Genomic DNA, 24,653 nt, shown 5'->3' with positions numbered 1-24,653 from the left:
GCAGATGGAGAGAGGTGATTATCCCCTTCTACTCTGCACAAGCTAGACTGTATTTAGACACTCTGTTCCAGTTCTGGGCTCCCCAACACCTAAAAGACATGGATAAAGTGGAGAGTTCAGCAGAGGGCCACCAAGATGTCTGGGGGCTGGAGCACTTGCTTTGTGAGGAGAGGCTGAGGAAACTGAGCTTGCTCAGCTGGAAGAAAAGAAGGCTTTGTGGGGACCTAAAAGGAGGCCTCCACTTTCCTGGTGCCTATAGAGAGTTTATAAAGAAGATAGGGTCAGGGTTCTTGTAGTGGGGCATGGTGGGAGGATGAGAGACACCAGGCACAAATTGAAATGAACTGAGCTCAGAGTGGATCAAAAGAGAAAAGCTTCTTCCCTGTGAGGACAGTCAGGCTGCAGAGCAGGCTGCCTGGGGAGGTTGTCCAGTCTCCATCCTTGGAGGTCTTCAAGACTGAATAAAGACCTAAGTAACCGGGTCTGAGTTCGTGGCTGAACTTGCTTTAAGCAGGAGGTTGGACTACAGACTCCCTGAGGTCCCCTCCCACCCCACTTACTCTGTAATCCAATGAATCTCTAACACAATCAGGTAGTCTTTACATATGCAAGTCATAGTAGCATCTAGCCCTTTTTCAAACATCAATTTGTCTATGGTCAGACAATGTAGCACATTAGCTTTATTAATTACTCTTTGAGCAAGGCTAAGTTGCTGCTATAGGGCTGAAATGCACTTTCCATGGTTGTGTATTGACTGAATATGCACCAGGAAAGCAAAACTCAATTCAGCAGCTCTTGTTTTCACTGCAGCGCTCTCATGGAGAGCCTACTTGCTGACATTTTCTATCCATCTGTTCTTATACCAGCTATGTCCTTTTGCATTTACTCCACTGATTTATTTATGAAGCAAAAAATCTAGAAGCTTTCTCTTTTAGTCTTTGTTCTGTTAGGCCAAGCAAGACAAGATCTTTCATAGACAGTCTCTAGACTTAGGGGCTCTTCAGCCAGCTTCAACCCCAGACCTCAATGCCTGGTGATTAGAATGAGCCAAGGTATCCAAAATAGGTCTTTTGCAGCGTTGTTGGCGCTTCTGTGCTTGCACGGGAAATGTTTAGCTGGATACAACCGTGTAAGTGCGGGAGGAAGAGCTGACGCGAGCCTGCGGGGCTGCGGCTGCCGCCCGCCCCCTCCCCTCAGCGCCTCGTTTCCCGCCTCCCGCTCGCTCGCCTCAGCGGCGGAGGGAGGGTGGGGATCGTCCCAAGGGCTCCGCCGTCCTCCCTCCTCCGCCTCGCTGCTGAGGCGGGGCCGGGCCGGGCCGGCTCCTCCTCTGGCAGCTGCGGGCGTTGGCAGCGGCACAGGCGGTGCCTCCGCTCCGCGTCCAGCCCGCGGGAGCCGAGGGGCGAGTGTCCCGCTGCCCGCACCGCACGGCCCCGCCATGTTCCAGCTCCTGCGAGGCTTCATCTTGCCGGCGGCCGCCTGCGACGGGAGCAGGGATGGCGACTCCCGGTACGCTAACCTCTTCAAGAAGCTAGACCTCAACGAAGATGGGAGGGTGGATATCGCCGAGCTCCAGACGGGCCTCCGGGCCATGGGCATCCCCCTGGGAAAAGAGGCGGAGGAGGTGAGAGCGGGCCGGGGACGCGGCAGCCCCTTCCCCTGTCTTTAGCCGCTGCGGCCCTTCCCTGATCTTGGGCCGCCTCGCCCCGGCGCTGCCTCCCGGAGGAGCAGCCGCCTGCGAGCGGTCTCTCTCCGGCACCCCCCGGCCGTGCGGAGGACGAGGCGCGGCCTGGCCGCCCCAGCCCGTGAGGGACGGGGCGCTGCCCGGCTGGGGCTCGCCGGGACGGCCCCAGAGCCGAGGCGGCGCGTCGGGGGCTGCTCCAGACCCGGGAGCCACATCCGGGGGCTTTGGGTCGCTCCTGGTCGGCCCCGAGCCGGCCTTCCCCCTCCCCGGTGACGCCGTGCCTGTCCCGGGGCCGTAGTGTGCGGGCACGGCCCAGGGCTGTAGATGTAGTTTCCTGAGTGCGAACGCTATTCACAGTACGGCTGTCGGCCGTTCCGTTGCCAAGTGGGCACGACCGAGTTTATTCATCATGTGTCGACTTTTGACTTCCTTTATCATACTGGATGTCGATTTACAGCTTTTGTTTGTCACTCCACCTTTGCATAATCTAGGTCCGAACAAAATAAACTTTGCCGAAGCAGCAGGTAAGTAAATCAGTGTAACAGTAGGTTGCAATATCAGAACTAGTTATTGAAGCTCAGTCTCTATGAACACACGGACATGGAAATGATTCTTCTTGGTATGGGCTATGTCTGGTGCCAAGACCCTTCTATTTAAAAGTGCACACTTGCAACAGCGGCTATCAGACCTCAAAACAGCACGCGCTCTGTGCTGTGGATTCTGCAGTGATTGGGTTGGACTGACAGATTTCTTTGTCCCCAGTTACCAATGTTGTGACCTCACAAGTCAATAAAAGTTGAAACATCAAGCATTCCAGTGCGATGCTGAGTTGCACTAGTAAATCAGACCTGTGCCTGGAAAAGAAACTTCTCTTTCCTAGTTGTTCACAGTAATCCTCGGGGATCAGAATATAAAATTGCTTAATGCGTAAATCTGGAGGCCTGAGTATTTGTGTGGTAAGGCAAGTCTGTGCTGAAAAGGCACACATAGGTTTATTTAGGCTGAACAGCTACAGCTGAGATCTGTGCTGGAGCTATTACCGTAACAGTCCTGTTCTTTGTTTCAGTATAAAGAATGGTTAGAGGGCATTCTACTGCCTGTACTAGCTGTTGCATACTTTCTGAAAGAGGTTCAGGAAAGTGAACGTAAATTTTGACTGCAGTGTTAAGACATATGTTGGGTCAATAATTCAATTTCAGCGACCTTATACTAATTGTGGGAGACTGCCAATTCTTTCCCATGGTCTCATTATTTGGTCTCTATTTTACCTCTTTTTGGTATATTTAATTCTCTGTCTCATATACTTAAGGGAGAAGTATCAAGCAGGCCTCTTGAGTTGAATGATGCTTATCTGGGAGTATAAATGAAAGCATTCCTTCACTTTAATATTGCTTCTGATCAAAATCATCTTTAAAATAAGTACATTTTGTGTTCCCAGTTTTTAGTATATAAGGGAGGGATGGTTTGGCCTGTTTGCTTATCCATGAGAGTTATCTGTATTAAGAGCATGCTAGTTTCGAACTTAAGTCACACATTATATACAGATTGTTGAAAACCTGTTGTACCAGTTTGACTGTAACAATTAGGGATTTTTACTTCCATTGAACAACAGGTGACCAGTTAATTTTCTGGCGTTTAACAAGGGTGGTCTTCCCACACAATTCACTGAAAGCCCTGAGACTCAAGTGGTGTGCTTCTGAAGTTTTGAGCAACTTAGAATTGAAATTCTGAGTTCTTTCTCAAGATCGCTGTGTGATGATTTTCATTAATACTGTACATCTGAGAATCTGTCAAACTTCTCAGTTGCTACAGGATAAACTGGAAGTGAAACCCGTGAAATCAATAGAGATAAGTTAGACTTACCTGGATGTAATGGAGAACAGGAACTGGCTGCTTTTAGTTGCTTAAGAAACACAGAGTAAACAAAATAAACCATGAGTCATGTTGCATGTTTGAGAGGGGCGGAAGAATTGTTGGAGTGCACTGGAACTTCTATATGCTCACTATTTTAAACTTAATGGTGGCACAGTTTGAACTAGAAACTAGACTATATATATAGTCTAGAGTTTATTTAGTATATTTTTATAGTGTATACATATATAGTCTATATATAACTGTTAATAACTAAACTTGTTGTGATAAGAGAGCCTCAGTCAGATTTGCCTCCAGCTTCTTTCCTGTCTTTACGTAGCTAATCTGCTTCCTGTACTTTCTTGCAGCTCAAAGCTGCCTTCTCCCACTTGCTTCACTTCAAGCTCTAAAGTGATGCTGAATTGAGTAAAATGTCTTTTTACTACTAGGTAAAAAGGTGTTTTATTCATGAAGTCAGATACTGAGTCGTCATATTTTGTGTTTGGAGAGGCAGAAGTAGTCTTATAATTACTAATAACTAATGAGTAAGGAAATGAGATGTGGAAATGTTACACGATGTGGCAAAGTGTCAGCTACTGAACTGCTCAGCCCTGCCAACATAGTGGCACTACAGGGTGGGCAGACCTTGGGGTATCCTAAAGCAGAACAGGCTTTGGTGCCTCACAGCTGGGTTGGGGTCTCAGGCCTTGCACTGTTGTTGTGTTCTAGATGCAGGTGTGGGTTAGATTTCCAAAAATATTGTTGCAGGACTGGCTTCCGTTGCATGGGATGAAATCCGTGTACACGGAGCGTTGGTCACTGTACTTCTGGGGGGCGTAGCTGCTTCCTGTGTAACTCCTGGTAAGGGACCATGTGAGTGTTACTGTGTTTCACTGCAAAGTCAGTTGGTTCATCCCAGGTCATTATCTTCAGGGTATAAATTAGTGTTTGTGCTACTAGTATTTCCTCTTGAAATGTAATTCCTTTCTAGAAGGTATATGCATGTCTTTAAAAGATACAAAGCTGCTATCCATTTGAGTAATAGACTACTGGTATGCTCTTTTTATTTCACCTTTCATCAGTTCTCTTGGCAGTTTTATTAATGTTTAATGTATTTTGAGACATTCTTTTAGGTGAAGTAACATTGTAGATAAGAGAATTGATGTGAAACTATGTGCTAAGCTTTGGAGATAGGTTGCATATCCCTCTAAGGAAGAATCATTTTTTCCTCATAGCAAGTCATCATAGCACAACGTGACAGAAGTCCCTGACTTTGTGTTCTACTTGACCTGCCTCCTGTCAGCATCTGACAGACAAAAGTAAACCAGTGGAAAATCCAAAATGTGTGCTGCTCAGAGGCTGCCAGGATGACTCCAGTTTTATATTGTATTATTTTACCCGCTAGGAATGGGTAACTTTGCAAAGCTTTACAAAAGATTCCTGACATAATACATCAACACCTATGAAGAAGGAATTCAGTGTGGTGACAGTATCAAATGGTGCTCTACAAGCAACATTAACAGCTATTTTATGGTCACTTTGATTAGTGGAGTTGTCCAGTAGAGACACAAAATAGATGCTGGGATCAGATCTCAAATGATCTCATCCTGTGTCTTCAGAATGCCGTGAGTCTCTTAGGCAGGAGTACCATAAATGGTGCGAGTGGTTATATGAAGTACTATTTTTGTTCACCCTTTCCTTCTGTTGCAATCAATCCTTACAGTAAACCTGTAGGAGGCAAACCCCGTATTTCAAGCTTCAGTTTGTGGTGGGAACAGCCAAGCATTCAAATTCAGGTACTATTTATACATTGAGTCCTGGAGCTAGGAGTAGAAAGATGTTATTGAAATGAATAACTACATACTGGAAACAATATAATGGTCTTATTTGGACTGACTCTCTGTCAGGTTTTGACATAAGACTTCGGCTACATTAAGGCTCCTTAGATGAAGAAAGAGAGTGATGAGACACCTCTGTGTGGTGGAAACAGGGCCCGATGAGACTAAATTCTCAGCAATCAGAATATGGTCTGTTTAGAGTCATCGACTGTGTTTATGAAAATTTTAGTCCAACAAAGTCTAAAAATACTCAGAACACTTGAAGCGTGTTGATGCATTTAAACAAAAGAAAATTCAGAATTCTGTCAAGTGAGGCAGGCCCCTGTGCTGTGTTACAGTGCTGCATCTCTGTGGGAGAGGACGGGTGAGAACAGGGCCAGGTGTGCATTGTTTCCTCCTGTGCTTTTCTCTGGCCTCTAAAAACTACAGCTAGGTAGTGCTTCAGAGCTTGAACTTATCGTAGCTGTTCTTAGTCCAGAAAGCACAAGCTTGTTTAGTGACTAAGCTAAATATGCCCTTGAACACTTCTCCACTGTTTTATTAAGGTTTTTGCACTTTTCTTAATTTTGGTAACTTCCCTTACATGGCAAAATTAGAAGGCTAGTAGACCAAGTTAACAGAAGCCTCTTCATTGTGTTGTAGCTTGGCTAGAAACGTACAAAAAGCACTCATTACTTTGGCAACTTCTGGGCATTTTTGATCACACAGTATCTACTCTTAGAAATTATTATCATACATGATATGCAGATTCACAGACTTATAAGCTTCAGCACTTTCATGTCTGTGTGTCATTCTTTATGTGAAATGAAGCTTTCTCTGACCTTAATAGTATGCCAAAAACCAGTACTATAGATTTAGACAGGCATCTTCAACTTTTTACCAAAACAAATGTCATGTCATGTGATTGTAGAAAACTGGAACCACTTGGTTCCTTTAAATTTTGCTTTTCAGGTCATAATAGGTGTTACAATTATGTCTGATTATTGCAACTGAATTGTGAAATACCACAAGCAGCTTCAGTAATGTATCTGACTTCAGCTGTAAGCAGACATGTAGGTCATTTTGATTTCAATGTGTACAACTTAGGAAGCTTTTAACTGACACTGTGCGGTAGTCTCCAAGTCTCCATATGAAAGAGCAAGATGAATATGTTTGTTTTCACAACACTTTAAACATCCAAGGAGGTAAAATTAATTTTTTTAATACTAACTTGATAGGTTTTTTCCTGAACAGTGACAGGGTACAGTGAATGATTAATTCTTCCTCTTGTTGCTGCAAAGTGCAAGAATGCCAGGCACCAAATATGGGAACCCCCACCTCTGGAAGATCTCTTAACTGCATGTTGAAATGATTTGCTAAATCCCTGTCTTGAGACAGCAGTGTGTCCCAGGTAAATAAGCAAGGTAAACTGGTAAACCTTTTAAGGTGACTGTAAGGTGGGGATGCCTCTGTAGCAGATTAGTCTTATTTAATGGAAAAAGTCAGTCTACCAAGTATGTTCAAAGTCAAAAATACCAGTGTAACTTGCAAGGAATGATGAATGAAGGTACAAGGGATAGTTTGCATCTCCCATTTATGCTGTTTTAGGTTCTTCGAATCTAATTCACAGCTATGAGTTGAGAGAGTTTATCCAGGTCCTGAGGGAGCAGCTTCTGCAATGCACATTGGAGAGCATACTCACAACTTGCATCTCTTCCTTGTTAGGCTGCTTTTGTAGAGATTCTGTTACCTGCTATGGACCACTGAGAAGTGCTTCCCTGTTGCAGGGAAGGGGAAGCTCTGCAGCAGGTAGCCACATCTCTGCCACTGCCAAGGGTGCGAGTCTGCTGTACTGGAGTGGGGGACTCTTTGTGTCTGTGACAGGTTTAAAGAACCTGCTTGGGTACTGTTTATGTGTTGGTAGTATCCTTTGTGAGGGAAGCGAATAAATATGAATGCAGCCCTTGAACTAGTTGTGAGGTCTTTAGAGGCAGTGCAAACTACTGTTTTGTTCAAAATGCAGCGTTGTGTTGGATTTCTGGAGGTTAAGTGACAGTCTAGTTTGTTAGTGTGGTATGTGGACTCACTGGTTAGGGTATAATGCTGTGTGGACACATCCTCAGGCCCTTTCCCTTTATGCTGGATTTATCTCCCAACTGATGCAGTTTGACAAGACTGACTTTAATAATCTGTTTTTTGGGTTATCATTGTGTGTCATAAATTTGTGCAGTCTTGACAGATATAAATAGGAAAAGGACAACCTTAGTTTTTAGTATTGTAGGGTACATATCCAGTAAAGAGAGAAGAGGTATGTATACTTGAGCTGTGACTGAATTTGGCTTCCAATAAGATTACAGTATAATAACTTAAAATTGTAGAATGCAGAGCTATGTGAATGACTGGCACTAATTATTTTGGAGGTGAAGAGGGAAAGAATAGAAAAAGGGGAGAAGAGGGGAAGTGAATATTGTGATTGGTTTTATATGTAGTACCTCTGGTTTTAAAAGAAAATATGAAATTTGTGAATGTCCAAAGACATGATGCTGTTCTTACTGTGGTGCTGGTGTTTTTTCTGTGCAGTATTTGTAACTGTGCCCTTTGGAACTCTAGTCATAGATTGCAGAACAATGACTTGCTAATTGCACCAGTTATGTATCTTTAAGTGTTGGTTTTTTACTCATGTATTGTAGATGGCATGATAGGAAGCCAGAAACACCCAGTAACTTCTTGATGAATCACTTCCTTTTAAATATTCTTTACATTATATTAATTAGCTGAAATAACAAGCTAATGAATAGATGATTGGTAATCATTTGTACTGAGCAGTCCTACCTTCCACACACAATTCAGTTTTGTAACCAGAATGTGAAGGCTTATGCACAATACTCAATGATACTAAGTAATATAAAAATTAAACTGTGAATTTAAAAGTATACATAAAAACATTAAGATTTCTAGTGTCCTGCATTCTCTGTTTGGTTTTTTTTTTTACGTTGTAGCTATGAAAGTGTTAAAGTTAATAACTTTGTCACAAAGTAATCTAATAATTCGTCAGGCAGCCTACAGAGCATCAGGATTTTTAGGGTATATAAAGCCTGTCTGTGACTTTTCTGATTTTTTTTTTTTTTTTTTTTTCAACAGACCTGCTGGTTTATGTTTCCACACCAAATACAGAGGTCTTCTGAAGGCGTAGGAATTCAACACTGCAACATGCTTTATATAATTGAGAGACTTAAAAATAAAATTCTTCAGTATTTCAGTCTGCTTGTGGCCTTTCACATTGGTGTTGCCTTGCTGTGCGGGACTTTGAAAGCAGCTGTATTAACAAAATATACAGCAGAAAAAGAACAAAAGTAGCAGAATTTAAAAAAAAGGGGGAAGAAGAAGAGAAAAGGAGGAGGGAGCAATGTCATGACCAAATAGGTCAGCACAGGAGCATTGTAGTCAGTATATGAGAAAGCCTGTAGTATTAAAAGGAAAGATCATCTATCCATCTTCCTGTATCTATCAGTAATTAGCAATTCTTTATGCGGTCACCATTTCATTTTATCTAGTGAATTATGTTTATTGCTTGGGGTTAAAGTTTTCAAACCATGAGAAAATAAATTACATGCTTTGAAAAACAAACATTTTCATCTTGGGGCTGGGCCTACATAAAGGTCGGGTGATCCCACAGTAAGTCTGTAAACAAGAAAGGGCAGGTTTTACGTGGCAGGCACACTGAACATTGTTTCCCAGGACTTCCAAGCGAGGACTGGCATCTAGTTTGGTTCCTTTTCTATTGTTGTAAGTGTGCCTATTTTAAAATGCATCCAGTTCTCCTTCATCAGAGAAGTTGGTGAACCAGGAAGTGGCATGGTGACAAGAGGTTGTAACTATGCAAAATCTGGTAGTATATGAAATGCAGAACAGCAGAGTTGGATTCCTTGTTGAACTGAAGTGAGGGTGATAGAATGTTGGAACAGGTTGCCTGGGGAGGCTGTGGAATCTCCATCCTTGGAGATGTTCAGTACTCAATTGGATGTGGTCCTGCGTGACCCCATCTAATTAGATGTAATTAGACAGGCTTTGAGCCAGGGTTCTGCTCGATGGCCTCCAGAGGTCCCTTCCAACCTGAATTATTTGATGCTGTGGATGGGCAGTTGGTACCTGGGAGTTAGTGTGCCAGGCTCCCCACAGAATCAGGTACACGTCTTCCTGCTGGCTCTATGCCCACTGGGTGTATAACCTCCATGAGGGAGTTTCTGCTCTCTAAGTGGAAGGCAAGCTCCTTTCAGTGTTCCTGTTTGTTCCACAAACTTGCAAATTGCTGGTTTTAATCTGAAAGTTTAACACCCACATAATTAGTACTTTTGATAAACAACAAGAGGCTTTTGTTTGTATGAACTTTTACATTTGTAATGTGAGAAAAATGCATGTGCCTGCTGAGGAAAAGTGTAGGTTTTTGTTCCCTGTCACTTCTGTTTTGCTGCACTGAGAGTGGCTGAGACTGCCGTGAAGTCTGGAAAATAACTAAAAACAAAAGTAGGGAATGGAGAGTATGTTTGTGCTTATCCTTTTCTAGTTGTTGCAGTATGAAATCTGCTCATTTGACAGATGAAATGAAAGGTGCCCCCCTTCACACATGCTAATTGCCAGCTCTCTAAACCTCCTAGGAATTTCCGTTTTCTTTGGCTCAAGTCATCCTCAGCAGTGGAGGTTTTGTAATTAGAATTTAGTTAAAGTTTTGTCATACCTGTGAGCTAGAACACTACCTTCCTTGTTCTGTGTTTTTGTTTGTGTAGTTCAGATAGCAACAGGGAATAGTAACAATTTGTGTTGGTTAGAATTCACTCAAAGTGTGTGTATGACTGCCACATAAATTAATTGCCTCTTCTCAGTAGCTTGTGGGAGTCTAGCAGGACACTCGGATCTTGCGATATGAGGTGCCATGCGGGGAGTACAAGATGGGTTGAGATTGCAGTGTCTTTGAGGGGGGGACTCCTTCCTGGCTAGAGTAATTTTTAATGTTTGTTTTTTTTTTTTTAATGTTTGTTTGGGGTTTTTTTGAATAATTATTAGCCTTAATTTCTTGTTAGAAGGTCATGGTTAGGAATGCATCCATAAACTTCAATAAATATACTTTTTTTGTAATGGGAAATTCTGAACAGCGCTAACCATATTAGCAAGGGCATGAAACTGAATTGATGAGTATATTTTTGTTGACAGGTTATTAATAGAAATTACAATCAAGCTGGACTTAAGAGTATACTAAGAACACCATTTTTCTATGATACCAAACACCTTTATCTAAGTATGCGGTGACTTGAGTTGATTTTATTGTGCATAACTTGCTGTATTGTGGGAGGTAAATAATTTGCTGCTTATTTCACTGTGAAGTACCACACCGTCTTCCTTCCATTGAGAAATCTATGGTAATCTTAGGAATTTTGTTTTTTTTGAGATTGTATATTTAAGTATATTTCTTTTAGTAGAGGGATAGGAAAGATAAAGGAGGTAACATAAACGTGTTCAGATGTCTTCAAATTTTTTCAGACACCTGCAATAAATCCACCAGAGTTTTGACCTTTCTTTAGTTTCTGTAGGCTAGAATTTGTTGGATTTAGGTCTTCTGAGGACTTCTACTAATTACAGTGGAGTAAACAAAATGATTAAAACCGGATTTTTCAGATTAGAACAGCGGTGCAAATCTTATTGAGAGTTACTTTATTCAGAAACTACAGTTGTGCAAGGCCGTCTGCAAAATAAAAGATATTTGGAAGAATTTTTGGCATGTGCTTTTCGTGTACCCTGAAGTGCTCTGAAACTTACTGCAAATTAATGAAGAGATTGTGCTGCCAGGTTGGTCTCCTGTCTGTCTGGTACAGAGTGCTGCCCCTGTAGGATTTTACACAGGGAAACCACAGGGTCTGATGCCCAAACAAAGAAAGAAGGCATAATTTCCCCTTAAATCTTGTGTTCTAGAGCAGGGGTTTGGGGTGGATTTCCCTGCTCTCTTCCTGTGCATCTTGCCAGAGGAGATGGAAGTGTGAGAGCGGATGGAAGGTGCCGGTGGGGTTTGCTGTGGGCCTTGCCTCTCCTCGGCCCTGCTGTTCTCTCTGCAGCCCGCCATGCGTGGAGCAGCCCTTGCTGTGGCATAAAGCCCAAGCTAATAAATCCTGCAGAGTTTGTTAGTCTGGGCTTCGCTCTTCCTGGGGCTTTGTCTTTGCAGACAAGCCTCAGCAGTTACAGAATGTTGCCTGGGGGGCCTGCTGTAATTTCCCTTTTTTACAAAGTATGTTTTTACACACAAAGATGGTAAAGTATTCTGGCCCTTTGTTGATGGAGAGGTGTATGCCTAGGCTGTACTTCAAGACTTGTTTCCTGCAGTGCTGGCAATTGTATACCATTATACATGTAAATGTTTCTTATCTGCAGGACAGTTACTAGGAAACACATGAAAAAATGGAAGATAACTGTGCTTCACTTTGTTAGAAGGCTGTTGTTGTTTGTTTTAAATTTTTGTCAGGGCTTCAGTTTGAAGCAGAAAGCCCTGCCTTCTCAAACCCTGAGGGGTGGAAGTGCTGGTCAGGCAAGATCTTTGTACTTTTGTTGGTCAACAGTTAAATAGTTAATTGCTATTTGTATTTTTATCTTTATAATTCATAATTAATAGACCACTGAATTAAAGAGGCTAGTTAAGACTGTATTTGTTTAATTTTACTGACATACTGACACATTTCATGTATAACCAGGAAAATCACAGGCTTAAAGTTGTTATCTTTCCGGATTTTTGTCCTGTCCCCGTGTGCCCACCTCCCCCACCCCCCCAGTTATTTGATACCTGTATGTGTAATTTGCCAGTGCTGGTAAGAAACCTTAAAATCTTTGAATAGGAAAATTATGTAAATAATAAATAATGCTTACTTAAATCTGTCTTTGCTGCTGTTTTTTTTCTTTATGAAAATACTGAATGTGTGTTAAATTCTGAAAACAAAATATAGCTCTGAAGTGTATCTTTGGGTGTTTTCCTGATTTGACTCCCAAAGTGACCAGTATGATGCTTTTCTTAAAGCCGGGGCTGTGCCGTGCTGCTGTTGATTTGTGATCTGTAATTTGGAAAAGTCAAATGTTGAATTTTCTCTCCACAGAAAATTTTTAAAGCTGGAGATACTAACCAGGATGGACAGCTAGATTTTGAAGAATTTATGCAATATCTTAAAGATCATGAGAAAAAGATGAAACTGGCATTTAAGAGCCTGGACAAAAACAATGATGGTATGCCTTGATTTATTTTCTTTGTTCAAACTTTTGCAGATACTGTGCATTAAAAGTTATCTTCATTTATATTCTTTGTCTAAGCTGGAGACAAAAAGTTGTGAATATGGAATCCCTACTTCTTCTCCTTAATAGGATCATAATTATAGTTTACTATAGATTGAAATAATAAGTGATTATAGTCTCTTTTCTTTTTTATTATCTTCCAGGTCCGTTGATCTGGGGCTCTTTGTTCCCCAGATGGAGAAACTATAAGGAAGTTTCTAAGTATCTATTAAAGATAAAATAATTTTTAACTCACTGAATGTTTGCATCTCATTTGGTTGCATGATTTTAATGTACTTACCTTCGCTCAGTCCTTGTAGTAGACAAAGTACATCATCTGTGTTTAAATTTAGTTTTAAATTATCTTTGCTATTATGTGTTACAGTGGAACTTAATGAGCTCCAAAGTGCTAAGTGTATTAGGCTCCATGTTTTTAATATGTAGCATCTTTTTTTTAATGTTTCAAGGAAAAATTGAACCATCAGAAGTTGTCCAGTCCCTCAAGATATTGGGTATAAGCATTTCAGAAAAACAGGCAGAAAAGATCCTGCAAAGGTCAGGAATTATTATTTCTTAAAGTATTCTAAGCTTCTTTGAATGGTTAATTATTATATTTTTATAATTCAGAGAACAGGATAAATGGGCTTATAACCTCGAAAGGTGTCGGTACCTTCAGTGGTGCCTTTATAGGAATTCTCACATATTCCATCTGTTCTTGGGTGATAGTAAGTCTAGTTACTATTTGAGCTTCTGGTTCTGGGAGGAGAATGTTATCTCATTTCCCTGTAAATGTTGTTGATAGAATGAAGCATTATATTATGTTTTTAAATGGAATATGCCAGATGCACTTGGATAAGAAAAGCATAGTATTGAAAGGCCACGGCAGATTCAGCCTTGAAGTCTCTATATGGAATTTACAGTCAGTTGTCACTGATGTGATGGCCAATATTTAAAAAAAAAAAAAAAGGCAAAAAACAGGACAAAAACCCATCCCTGCTATTATTTCCTTACATAGTTTTGTTCAATTTCTTTTCAGTATTGATGCTGATGGGACAATGTCAGTAGACTGGAATGAGTGGAGAGATCATTTTATGTTTAACCCAGCTACAGACATTGAGGAAATAATTCGATATTGGAAACATTCCACGGTAAGTTCAATTTTTCTTTTAACTTAGTGCAGCTCTTAAGTTCATCTCTGCTGGGTTGATTTGCAATATTGAGTGTAACAGCTTCACAGTAGTTCTATTTCAAGCGTACCTGTATTTGAGATTGTTTGGTTTTCCTTTTCACTTTGTGCTGTACCATTTACAAGCAGGATGGTGTCACGTGACTTTCTTCTGAACAGAGAACTTAATCTAGACTTTGGCAATAATTATCAGTAGTTCTTAGGAAGGAATCCTGTTCTTCCTTTGGAGATATTCCACAGAAAGATAATAACCACAATATTAAATTATTTTGTTTTCACATTACAGTACATTCTTATGTTCAGTGCTTTTGCTGTGTTGAAACAAATTACAGAAACATTTTAACGTTTTCTTATGTTGAAATTAGTTCAGTATTTGCTTTTATAGAGCAACATTCTCATAAAATCACTGGTGTCATTAGTGATTTTCTATGCACATGTTCTCACACTTTTGTGCTATAGAATTTCATTTAGGAATGGCAATATACAGCAGTATATCTACTGTGCAGGTAATTTTTTTAAGTTACTATTGAGTGGAGCTCTTGCCACCTGTGACTTACCACAGTGACTGACTTTTAACAACAAATAATAAGTAAACCAATAGTAATCCTGTTAACTAAGTATCCTTCCTGTAGATTATTGGAGTAATCCATAAAGTTAGGTAAAGACAGATTTCTTTGAATATAGTGAGGCCATTTATATCTTCAGCGATTAGTCAGCATTTCTATAATTAAAAAAACAGTTTATGAGATCTGAAAGCTTAGAGTGTTTCACACTGTACAACCTCAATTCAGAAATGCTTGCCAAAAGGGAGTTAGCTCCCTGTTTGCTGAAGAAAACACTTGAAGCACTGCTATGAGATCAAATAGCCCTGGTCCTAGTTTACTTAGTGGAAAAACCCCCTTTGCTGTAATAAGATTCTTTGTATTACTATTATTAAACATAAGATTTTTTTTAAAATTATTATTATGTAATGTCATTAGTTACCCCAAGAAACAATTTTAGTAGTCTCTTGCGATCTTCCAGTGTTGCAGTCAGCTGATGACCCCGTTATCACAGCAAGCAAAATCCAGCTATATGGCAACACAGCTGGTGTTTCAGATAAGAGCAGATGTGAGACCTCACACGCCTGGCTGGCATTGACAGCTCTTCCCATTCTGTTTTTATTGTAACATTTTAATTGCTGTCAGACTCTTCCAAGCCGATAGTTGCATTGGCATAGAATTATTATGAGTTGGTAGCCGTGGTCTTTCTGTTATAAACACCCTCAGATTAGCTTTTTTTCTTAGTTGTGTTTAGGGCTCAGGAGACACAAGGTTTAAACCCTGGTAGATATACATACTATCTCTAAGAACATTGGATTGATATTTTGAGAGTTCTGGTTGATCTTTTGATGATTCCATGTAGTTGAGCAATTGATGACACCTTACTTGGAAACGATGAATGTCAGAAAGGTGAAAGGATTTTCCTATTAATCTGTTCTGTGTTCAGTATCCAGAATAGTTGGTGCTTATCCTGTTTGTCCAGTGGCTGTATCTATAATCTGCATATCACCATTCTTGTGTTCCAGATGACCAAGACAGCTTTCTGTCTACTTAACAGATAGGGAACACAGCATAAATTAGGGACATGGTGTCTAGAATTAAAATCAGCAGTAGTTGAAAAAAGTTTGTCAGTTAACATACTCCCTGGTCAGTACTTATCAGTTATTAAAACATTCTGCTTCTTTATAGGTTTAATTTATGCATAATACTGGCATTGCATTATCTATGATGTATTTTTTCTCATATGTGATGGTTATAAATTACATGAAGAGCAGAGACTATGTTTAGGTGATATGTGAGATTCCATAGTCTTAGGTCTTGGACAGCTTTATCGCTAAAGCCTATAGTAGTGTTGTTCTTTGATCAATATGAATGGTAAAACAAACATGCACCTTTTAATGAAATTTCAAACTTTCACAGTTGAAAAAGTCATTAATGTGTCTTTCAGTGTAACTGATTATAAGAAAATGTATAAAGCATTAGTCAAACTTGTTGTTTTGTAAGATAATACACAGCAGTTACCAGAAATAGAAAATTCTGCTGTAAAAATGCTACTTTAAAATGTTGGGGAGGAGAGAAATCCCACATATGTGTGAATAAATTACCATGTGAGAGAGAAATCTCTTGTTAGCATCCTTAGGAGATTATCAAACTAATCCCAGAAGGCTGTCTGCTGAAAGGTTAGCTGCAACATATGAGCATTTGAGCTTTAGTGCTGACTGTAAAGGTCTACTGATCGTGACAGAATGTCTTTGTTTGGGCCATACTCAAGGCGGAAATTTGTCATAATTTTTAATGATGATGGTGCAGTCTTTGAAATGGTGGGTCTGGGGTGTTACTGCTCATTATCTGTGTAGAAGTGCTATTGCATTGCTATTGACTGAAGAAGTGAAATTCATTGAATAGCAATAGCAATCCATAGCAAGTTAATTATAGAATGTAAACTAGAGGTAATTTTTATTTTTAACTAGCATTTTATTTACATATTCTCAGGTGGTAGGTTAACTTGGAATTGGAACTGCTGATGAAGTAGAGATGATGGAATGAGATAGTTATTTTGCACATCTTTGCTTTGGATTCTAATAGGTGTTGGATATAGGAGATAGTTTGACTGTTCCAGATGAGTTCACGGAGGAAGAGAAAAAGACTGGACAGTGGTGGAAACAGCTGTTGGCAGGAGGAGTGGCTGGTGCTGTCTCTCGAACAGGTACAGCACCGTTAGATCGTCTTAAAGTGATGATGCAGGTAGGTGCAATGTTCAAGAATGTTTCAGTTTCCAGGGTATCGCTTCACTTTTTAGAGAGCTGTTACAGAAAACTGATGGCCAAACACAATATCTAGATGATGGAGGACTAGTTATGTTTTGACAATTTCCATATTTGTGTTCATGAAAACTGTCTTTTCCATAGTCATATTGACAAAAATGTAAACAAAATATTATAGTACTTGTGCCACTAAAATAAGATTTTTTTTTTTTCTTCAATGGTGGATGTGATTTTGCTACTTCATACATTTAAGCAATTTAATACTTAGGTGATGTTTTACAATTTAATCAGAGCAATGTTCTTTACTGTCACTTTGGTTTTTTTTAGGTTCATGGTTCAAAATCAAACAAAATGAACATAGCCAGTGGTTTTAAGCAAATGTTGAAAGAAGGTGGTGTTCGATCCCTCTGGAGGGGAAATGGTGTAAATGTTGTGAAAATAGCTCCTGAAACAGCTATTAAGTTCTGGGCTTACGAACAGGTAGGATGATAAATCAGGAAGGAAAATAATGGTAAATAAAATACTGTATCACTTTCACCGCTCATTATTTGCACTGTTGTATTATGTAGGAATTCTTATCATGGTATTCTGTTAATAGATGTACTTGATGTTAGACAGATCTTGCTATTGTATTATAAGCAGTGTAAATAAACTAAATCTGTCATACATCTTAAACTGTCCTCCAGTCTGCATAGCTTTATATGGAGTACTGCATTAATATCTAGTTTGTTGCTTCAAAGTGACAACCACCAAAAACTTAGCACATTATGTTAGCTGAACTTATACAGGATTCTTTTTAAGTCAGATATCATGGTGCTATGTAAAATGCCCTCATCCTGGATTTCAGAGTTATATTTACCTCTGAATCAGCTTTAAGCATCATGTTAAGGCCTAATCCTCCTTTGGAAAATGAACTCCCATTCTGGTGTAGTTAAATGATCTTTATTTTTCCTCTGTGGGGCTTGCTAGTGCCTTGAGTAAGACTAAATGAACATACTGCACATCTCTGTACAGCTATCAAATAAAGACAACAAAAAGTCAAGCAAACTTTGGGATATAGCAAGACTGAACGGCAGATTTTGATGCTATAGAGTAACCTTGAGCACATTATTCCTTACTCTTGCTCTGCCTTTTCGGAGCTGATTGTGCATTCGTGCATGATGGTGTCTCTGTCTTGAATGAAACAGTATGTAGAGCTCTCTAAGTGTCTCTGAACATGGTAGCTGATCTTTGATTCTTTGACTGGAGAATTGGATCTGCAAAGGAGTCTGGTTCCTCTGTTATCTGGGGGCCGTAGTGTGGGTACCCTTGCGTTGGCTGTTTGTACAATACCTGACAGTACTGTGGTGGCTGAGGTGTTTGATGTAAAGGATTCTTGCAGGCTGCAGTACGTATTGTATTCTTGAGAATCTTTGTCCACAGAGTTGGGTTAGTAAATGTAGCTGTAAATACGTGAAAAAGTAAGTACAGCTTGAAAAACCATTTTGTGCTGTATTCCTGCCTATCGTAGTAACTCTTGCCTTTCCTAAAAAGTGTGTGATGTTTATTTTATGTGCTTTAACTATACAGTATAAGAAGATACTCACTAAGGATGATGGGAAGTTAGGCACTGTTGAAAGATTTGTATCTGGTTCTTTGGCTGGAGCAACAGCACAAACTTCTATTTATCCCATGGAGGTAAGTGACAGAGAATCTGCTTCCACTGGAGACTCTGCCAAATGTCTGGTTCATTTCCAAAGTAAAATCCATTTTGCTCTTGAAAGTAGTGTAGGATTTCCTCTATATTCTTATATCCTAATTTATTTTTACTTTGAATTTCCTTTCGGAATTTCGGTACTAGGCATTTTAGAATATACTATGTCCTAATTGATACTTGTAATTTTTCTATATATTTGGCTGTGTAATATTGTCTAAAGCAATGTTTGAATAAAACCTAGTTCAGGGAAAAAATAATCCAAGAACACATTTAAAATTAAGTACACTTTCAAGTATTTTCTAAATTCAGCATAAGACTTTTTCCCACTGTATGTAAGCAAGGAATGGTCTTGTCTGTAGCAGAACTGATGAAGTTCTGTTGCATTATGGTTGGGAGCTGCGTCTGATTAAGAGATCAGTATGGAGGGAGGATATAACAGCTACAGTTGAGGCTGGGTGGATTAACTGTTATTTCCTTTGTAGGACATATTCGTATGTGGTACTATACATGTTGCAATTTAACTAGAGTTAATATATTAACTACTCTAGGGTAGCTATTTCGCATCCTGCTTTTTAAAAATAGAAGTAGGATGTACTTCCTTTGCTGCTGGTTCCCCAGAAAGTTTATCTCGCACAAATAACTGGAATAGATGTTGGGTCTGGGATTAAACCAATGCCAACGTCATGATTTGGAAGTAATGGAAAATGTAACCTAAATACCTTTTTCACAGGGAGGGGTGTCAGTAGAAATAGGACTTAGTTGTTTTCATTGCTGACAGTGATAATGATCTCTCTTTACATAGCATCCTTGCTGTTAGAGCTGCTGAATCACAGCTAGCCTGAGTACAGAGATGGGTTAAATTATACAATAACTGAAATGTTATGTAGATCATCTGGATTATACTGAACAATGGAGACAGGTGAACTAATCTACAATAAGATCTTCCTAACAAAGATATAATACTGTCCTAGAAGTGTTTTTTAGGGTATTTCTAAGTAAAAGAGAAAAGAAAAGTGTCAGGAAACTCCTGAGGAAGCTGCAGTCTTATGAGGCTTTAAAGTAGGCCAAATTCTTGCTCAGGAAATTCCCTCTGTGGTTTCTTTTGGATACTGTTATTAATTTCTTTGTCCTAAGATGCTGTATAGACTTGTTTGCATTATTAATCAGATGCTGAGTTTCAGTAGTGAGATGTAATCTTTACATCCCTTAACTACCTCTCAAAGTGTCATGCTTTTAGAAAGATTGTTTTCGTAATATACTTAATATGCTGTTCTCAGATCAGAAGTGTGATCTGCTAGTATGTTAATGCTCTCACTCGTTCTTTAGCTAATGCTTCTATTAAATATTGCCCACACTGTTGCCTTCAAGTTGATCAAAAATCTGCCTCTTTTAATCAAAAAAAGAAAGCTAAAATGCAATTTTAAATGGCTAATAATTTGTAAGCTAGTGTATGGTAGTGTGTGTAGTGCAGCTACTCTGCACTAATGATAAACCTGAAACTAACGATAAACCTGAAGAAGCCTACTGCTAACAAAGCCTTAACAGTAGTCATCACAAAGGAGGTTTGAAGAACAAAAAGGTAAAGCAGTTCCAGACAACTGAATAAGCAGAGAGATGCTGTGTTTTCCTGACTTTACAAAATAAATTAACTAATATGTATGTAATGAAGGCTACTGTTTTTTCCCCTTTAGGTTTTAAAGACCAGATTGGCTGTGGGTAAAACAGGGCAATATTCTGGGATGTTTGACTGTGCTAAGAAGATCTTAAAAAGAGAAGGTGTAAAGGCCTTCTACAAAGGCTATATTCCTAATATTCTGGGTATAATTCCTTACGCTGGCATTGACCTTGCTGTTTATGAGGTGAGTTTAGATCACTGAATGCGTGTAGCTTTCATTAGTTAATTTACGAAAAGGTTAAAGATTCTTTGAAATACCTGTATCATTAGATTTGTAATATGCTTGTAGTACTGCAGTTACCTTCAATTTAAAACAGACAAATGAGAATTTCCACTAATCTTACTAGACTTCAACATTTTTCTTTGGCTGTCCCTCCTGGAGGGGTGCCTGTGCTGATGGGCCCTTACACACAACTACCAAACAAGAAATCTACTCATAAGGCACGATTATATAGACCTTGGCAGTACAACGTGCTTGCATACTTAACTAACCCTGTTAGACTGGAACATACCTGTTCTGTAGCAAATACGGGCCTTAAAAACCTGATATGATATTCCTGTTATGTTACCTATCCTGCATTTATGATACTCAATACATTTTTTTTTTCCCATTTTCTCTGATTTGTAATTGGATTATAGTAACCCGAATTCCATGTGTTTGTGCATGTTGCCAGAATTCTTTGTGGCTGACATCCAGTTGTTGTGAGGAGTTTGAAACACGGCTCTTTTTCTTTTCAAGAGGAACTGGCACCTCTTAAACCCCTCAGCAACATTTAAAATTCTGTATCTACCTTAGATGCTAGGTGTTGCTTCAAAGTGTGTTAAGTAACTCAGAGGCACGGGCTAATTTTTTTTCTAGTCTAGACAAATTTTTCTGTGAGACTGCAACAGTAATCAGCAGAATTGCTTGAGCAAACATTTTCAAGGCAGTATGGAAGTTCTTTTCTACAGTTTGCATCCTTGCTTCTGCATGGGTGATGTGCACAGCTGTGTCAGCTTTTATTGCACCCTGTGGGGTGCTGAGTTGTGTTTCCTTCTGCCTCCTCCTCCCCCCAGAGTATTCACAGGTCTAGAACATGGGCACTGTTCCTGCTGCTGGATCTCTGAAGGATTTGTCTTCTAGGCCCTAGCTACTGTAGTCTGGTTAAAGTCCTTATCCGTGTGCTGAGGTGTTTGCCTGTGCACTTTAAAAGTAAGAATGTAGGACCGGTGTAGTGAGATCGGTGCTTTTCAGGATTGAGCCTGTAAGATTCATTATGAATGAAGATGTATTTGTTTACTTTCTTGAATGCAGATCCCTTGTCTGATTACTTAATTTTATATCTTGGCAGCTGTTAAAGAGTACATGGCTAGAACACTATGCATCAAGTTCCGCTAACCCAGGTGTTTTTGTCTTGTTGGGATGTGGTACAGTTTCCAGCACATGTGGGCAGTTGGCCAGTTATCCTCTTGCTCTTATCAGAACACGCATGCAGGCTCAAGGTGAGTCCTGTTGTACTGAAAATGTTTCTGGGTGGTCACATTGTGTCATTTGGGATAGCTGTAGCAGAGACATGGGAATAAAAAAAAACAACTTGGAAAACCAACGACTTATCTGGAAAATGCTTCTTAACATTGGTCCCTTTTCCCTATTAGCCCCAACATTGTTCTTCATACTCGAGTCAAATGTAACATTTCAGACACCAGTGTTCTGTGCTCTGAGAGCCACGTTCCATACAAGACTACCAGGCATAGAACTCCTGTTATAGTCTGCAAGCACTCTTCTAAAATTTAGAAATTTTAGAGGTAAAATGAAAAGGACTTGCATCATCCTGTGAAGGTGGACATCATTGTTTGCTCTGGAGGACATTTCATAAAGACAGTTTCATAGCTGAGATCTTTGCTTGATAGGTTTGTGCACAGACTTAAGGGTAGGAGCCTGGATTTCCAAAGGAATGTAGGTGGGTAATGCTTTTCAGTGGGACTTAGACACATGGATATCTCTCAAATCTCTGGGATTAAAGAGAACTCTCTGTGAGGACTCAAGTTTTAATCAGTGACCCTAGAGGTGATAGTAGGCTCACCACCCAGGTGTTTAATACTTGCTTAAGAATTTTAATAGTAGCACAACTGTTGTGTAACACATTATCTTTTTGTTCTAGCCTCAGTGCAAGGAGCTCCACAGCTAAACATGGTCGGTCTCTTTCAAAGAATTATTGCTGCAGAGGGAATCCAGGGACTTTATAGGGGCATAGCCCCTAATTTTATGAAAGTGCTTCCGGCTGTCAGCATCAGCTATGTTGTATATGAAAAAATGAAGCAGAATTTGGGAATAGCATGAAATGAAGGAAAAAGGTGAGATGCTTCTAATGCTGTTGGAAACACCAGAACAAAAATGATTTCTCAAGTCATCTGCTTTCACAGTCAGAGACAGATCTTTGTGGAGAGATGCTGCAACTTCTACTTTTGCCCTGAAGTGGGAAGAAACCTTCTTAAATACTAGTTCACCGTTTCTAAACAGATACCTATATTGCACTTCAAAATGTCACTGAGTTTAAAAAAAAAAAATCAAGATACTATCTTTAAATCAGCAATATGTTTATATTTTCAGGAAATCATGCATATTTTACTCATTGGCTTTTTTTTTTTTGTATTTGTCTTCTCTAAATGTGTATTTGGCCTGGATCAAACCAAAGGTAGGAGAAGTTTATACTGCCTTGATACTGAATATATGAAAGGGACTTTTTGTTTTGTCATGCTGCCTATACTCATGCAATTCACAGGCAACATTTTGCACGCCTAAAAGTAAGCACTTACTGTTAATATTTTTGAAGATTTAATGTTACGTTTGTAAGAAATAGGATCTTAGATACAGACAAGGGTGGAGCAACACATTAAAATGTAGCCCATCACCTTTACCTTCAGGCTGACCTTTTTTTTTTTTTTTTTTTAATTTAAAGAATAAGAGCCTGAGAAACTGCTGTTCCATGGCATCAGAATACCTCAAATGGATTTATACAGTACTTCCGTAATACAATCAGTGATTTTCATAACTTGCTTCACTGGACCTGCTTTTCATTGCACTTGTGAATGTTAGCACCATTAACCACGGCAAGCTTTGGGTTACAGCTGCATGTTTTATACGATCATAATATACAGGAACAGAAAAAGCTTGGTTGCTAGATTCATTCCATACAAGTGCAAGTTGCTTTTTAAAAATGGGGTGGAGGATCCAGTATTAAGCTGATAGTAATACAGCCAGTAGGGGAGCTCATCATAGCTGCCTTGGAGAGAAATGCTTCTCATTTTGGACTCTATTCTTTCCCTTACTCAGAGGGCTACAGTCCACTATGTGCTTTTAGCCAATAGAAGGTTGCATTATTATGTGAAGTTTTACAGGTTTGTCATGTGAGTTAAATTCTCTTTCCCTCACAGTCTTCTGTGCACGCTGGCTGTGTGTGTGAAATTCAGATAGTAAAATACTGAAGCGTTTTATCCAAGTGACCAAATGGGACTGCTGATCTCAGGTGTCCATCAGATTGACGTTAATGAAGCAAGCAAAGCATGCACACAGAACTTGGTAGTGCTTGAGAAACAGTTTCTCCTCAAAAAACAAAGCAGCACTTCCTCAATGCAAAAAGTTAGGTGTTTCCATGTACAAGTACTTCCAAAGTGACTTCCTTGGCAGGGGATGGGGGGGTAGAGGCGGTGCTGCGTTTCAGTTGCCTTCAGGCCTGGACACTGAAATAGAGTGACAATTATTGCCAAACTCATTTTTTGGGCTTTTTCTGGTTCCTGCAATGTGTGGTATCTTAATCTTTGTGAATTTGAGATTATACTTATTCTGGCCTTCTAAAAGCAACTGCTCTTCGACCACTTCCTGAAATTGGATTACTGAAGGAAGAACTTTGTTCCTATAAGGTCTCTCTCTCTTTTTTTCTTTTTTAATTTTTTTAGGTTTTTTAAACAAACAAGTAAGAAAGCAAACATAATAACAGCCTGAACCTCCCTTGTTTCACATGCTATTTGGGCCATATTTTTCAAACAACATTCAGATGTAAATCTGTGTTCAGTTCTTCCATGGCTGGTGTTTATTCTCCATAAACTGATATATAGCAAGTCCGTAAAATTTGTATTATAAAATGCTGTTTTACAGATTTCAGAAAATGGCAGCTTTAGCTGTGTCTTTTGGCCTTCCCTTTAGGGAAACCTTGGACTCTGCACTTTTTTTTAAAAAACATAAAGTCATTCTATCCAAATCATCCATACGTACAATGCCTTTCTGATCTGAATGTTTCTTGGCTTTGCCAACATTCTTGTATCTTTGTGGGATTTGTGAGATCGGTTCCCAATCATTTTGTTTGACTGTGACCAATAAGCAAATGTATCGTGTGTGCATGTGGTGCAAAGATGACTTCAGCAGTGTCTATCTTCTAGACTTGCTCCATTTTGTTCATAGTGTGCAAGTGCCATTATGAGTGTTGAAAATTATGGTAACGATGTTTTCAGATGTTGAAAAGACGGGGTCTTTCAAATTTAACTTTGCATTATGTGCCTTTATGATGACTGTGTTCAATTGTGTATTCTTTGTCTCTTAAACATATGTTTACCTTTTTAGCTGTATAAAACTACCAGTTTCTAATAAATGTTTGTTTCCTTA

At 39.6% G+C, this 24,653-nt stretch overlaps 1 protein-coding gene across 6 annotated transcripts; it reads left to right on the top strand.

Annotated features, from left to right (window-relative positions):
* The first annotated feature begins 1,237 nt into the window (after window positions 1-1,237).
* Window positions 1,238-24,653, top strand: SLC25A24 (solute carrier family 25 member 24). Of its 6 annotated transcripts, XM_074876679.1 has the most exons (12): window positions 1,482-1,621; window positions 6,651-6,760; window positions 8,491-11,190; window positions 12,480-12,606; window positions 13,119-13,206; window positions 13,688-13,799; window positions 16,465-16,623; window positions 16,971-17,123; window positions 18,213-18,320; window positions 20,031-20,198; window positions 21,346-21,496; window positions 22,156-24,653. In XM_074876679.1, the coding sequence occupies exons 3-12, from the start codon at window positions 11,122-11,124 to the stop codon at window positions 22,332-22,334; spliced, it is 1,314 nt and encodes a 437-aa protein (XP_074732780.1). In that variant the 5' UTR covers window positions 1,482-1,621; window positions 6,651-6,760; window positions 8,491-11,121; the 3' UTR covers window positions 22,335-24,653. The 6 variants fall into 6 exon arrangements, with proteins under 6 accessions (XP_074732778.1, XP_074732777.1, XP_074732779.1 ...); XM_074876677.1 differs by lacking the exons at window positions 6,651-6,760; window positions 8,491-11,190 and having other exon boundaries at window positions 1,238-1,621; window positions 22,156-22,348; window positions 22,954-24,653; XM_074876678.1 differs by lacking the exon at window positions 6,651-6,760 and having other exon boundaries at window positions 1,439-1,621.

The sequence above is a fragment of the Strix uralensis genome, chromosome 8 (genome assembly GCF_047716275.1).
Source record: "Strix uralensis isolate ZFMK-TIS-50842 chromosome 8, bStrUra1, whole genome shotgun sequence".
Taxonomy (NCBI): Eukaryota; Metazoa; Chordata; class Aves; order Strigiformes; family Strigidae; genus Strix; species Strix uralensis.
This window is presented reverse-complemented; position numbering and strand designations above follow the sequence as displayed.

Bases quoted from the DNA above. Each gene is read 5' to 3' on its own strand.
- SLC25A24 (XM_074876677.1), top strand. From the start codon at position 1,436: ATGTTCCAGCTCCTGCGAGGCTTCATCTTGCCGGCGGCCGCCTGCGAC. The intron at 13,207-13,687 runs GTCAGGAATTAT...ATTTCTTTTCAG, and splicing joins GCAGAAAAGATCCTGCAAAG to TATTGATGCTGATGGGACAA. The intron at 16,624-16,970 runs GTAGGTGCAATG...GGTTTTTTTTAG, and splicing joins GTCTTAAAGTGATGATGCAG to GTTCATGGTTCAAAATCAAA.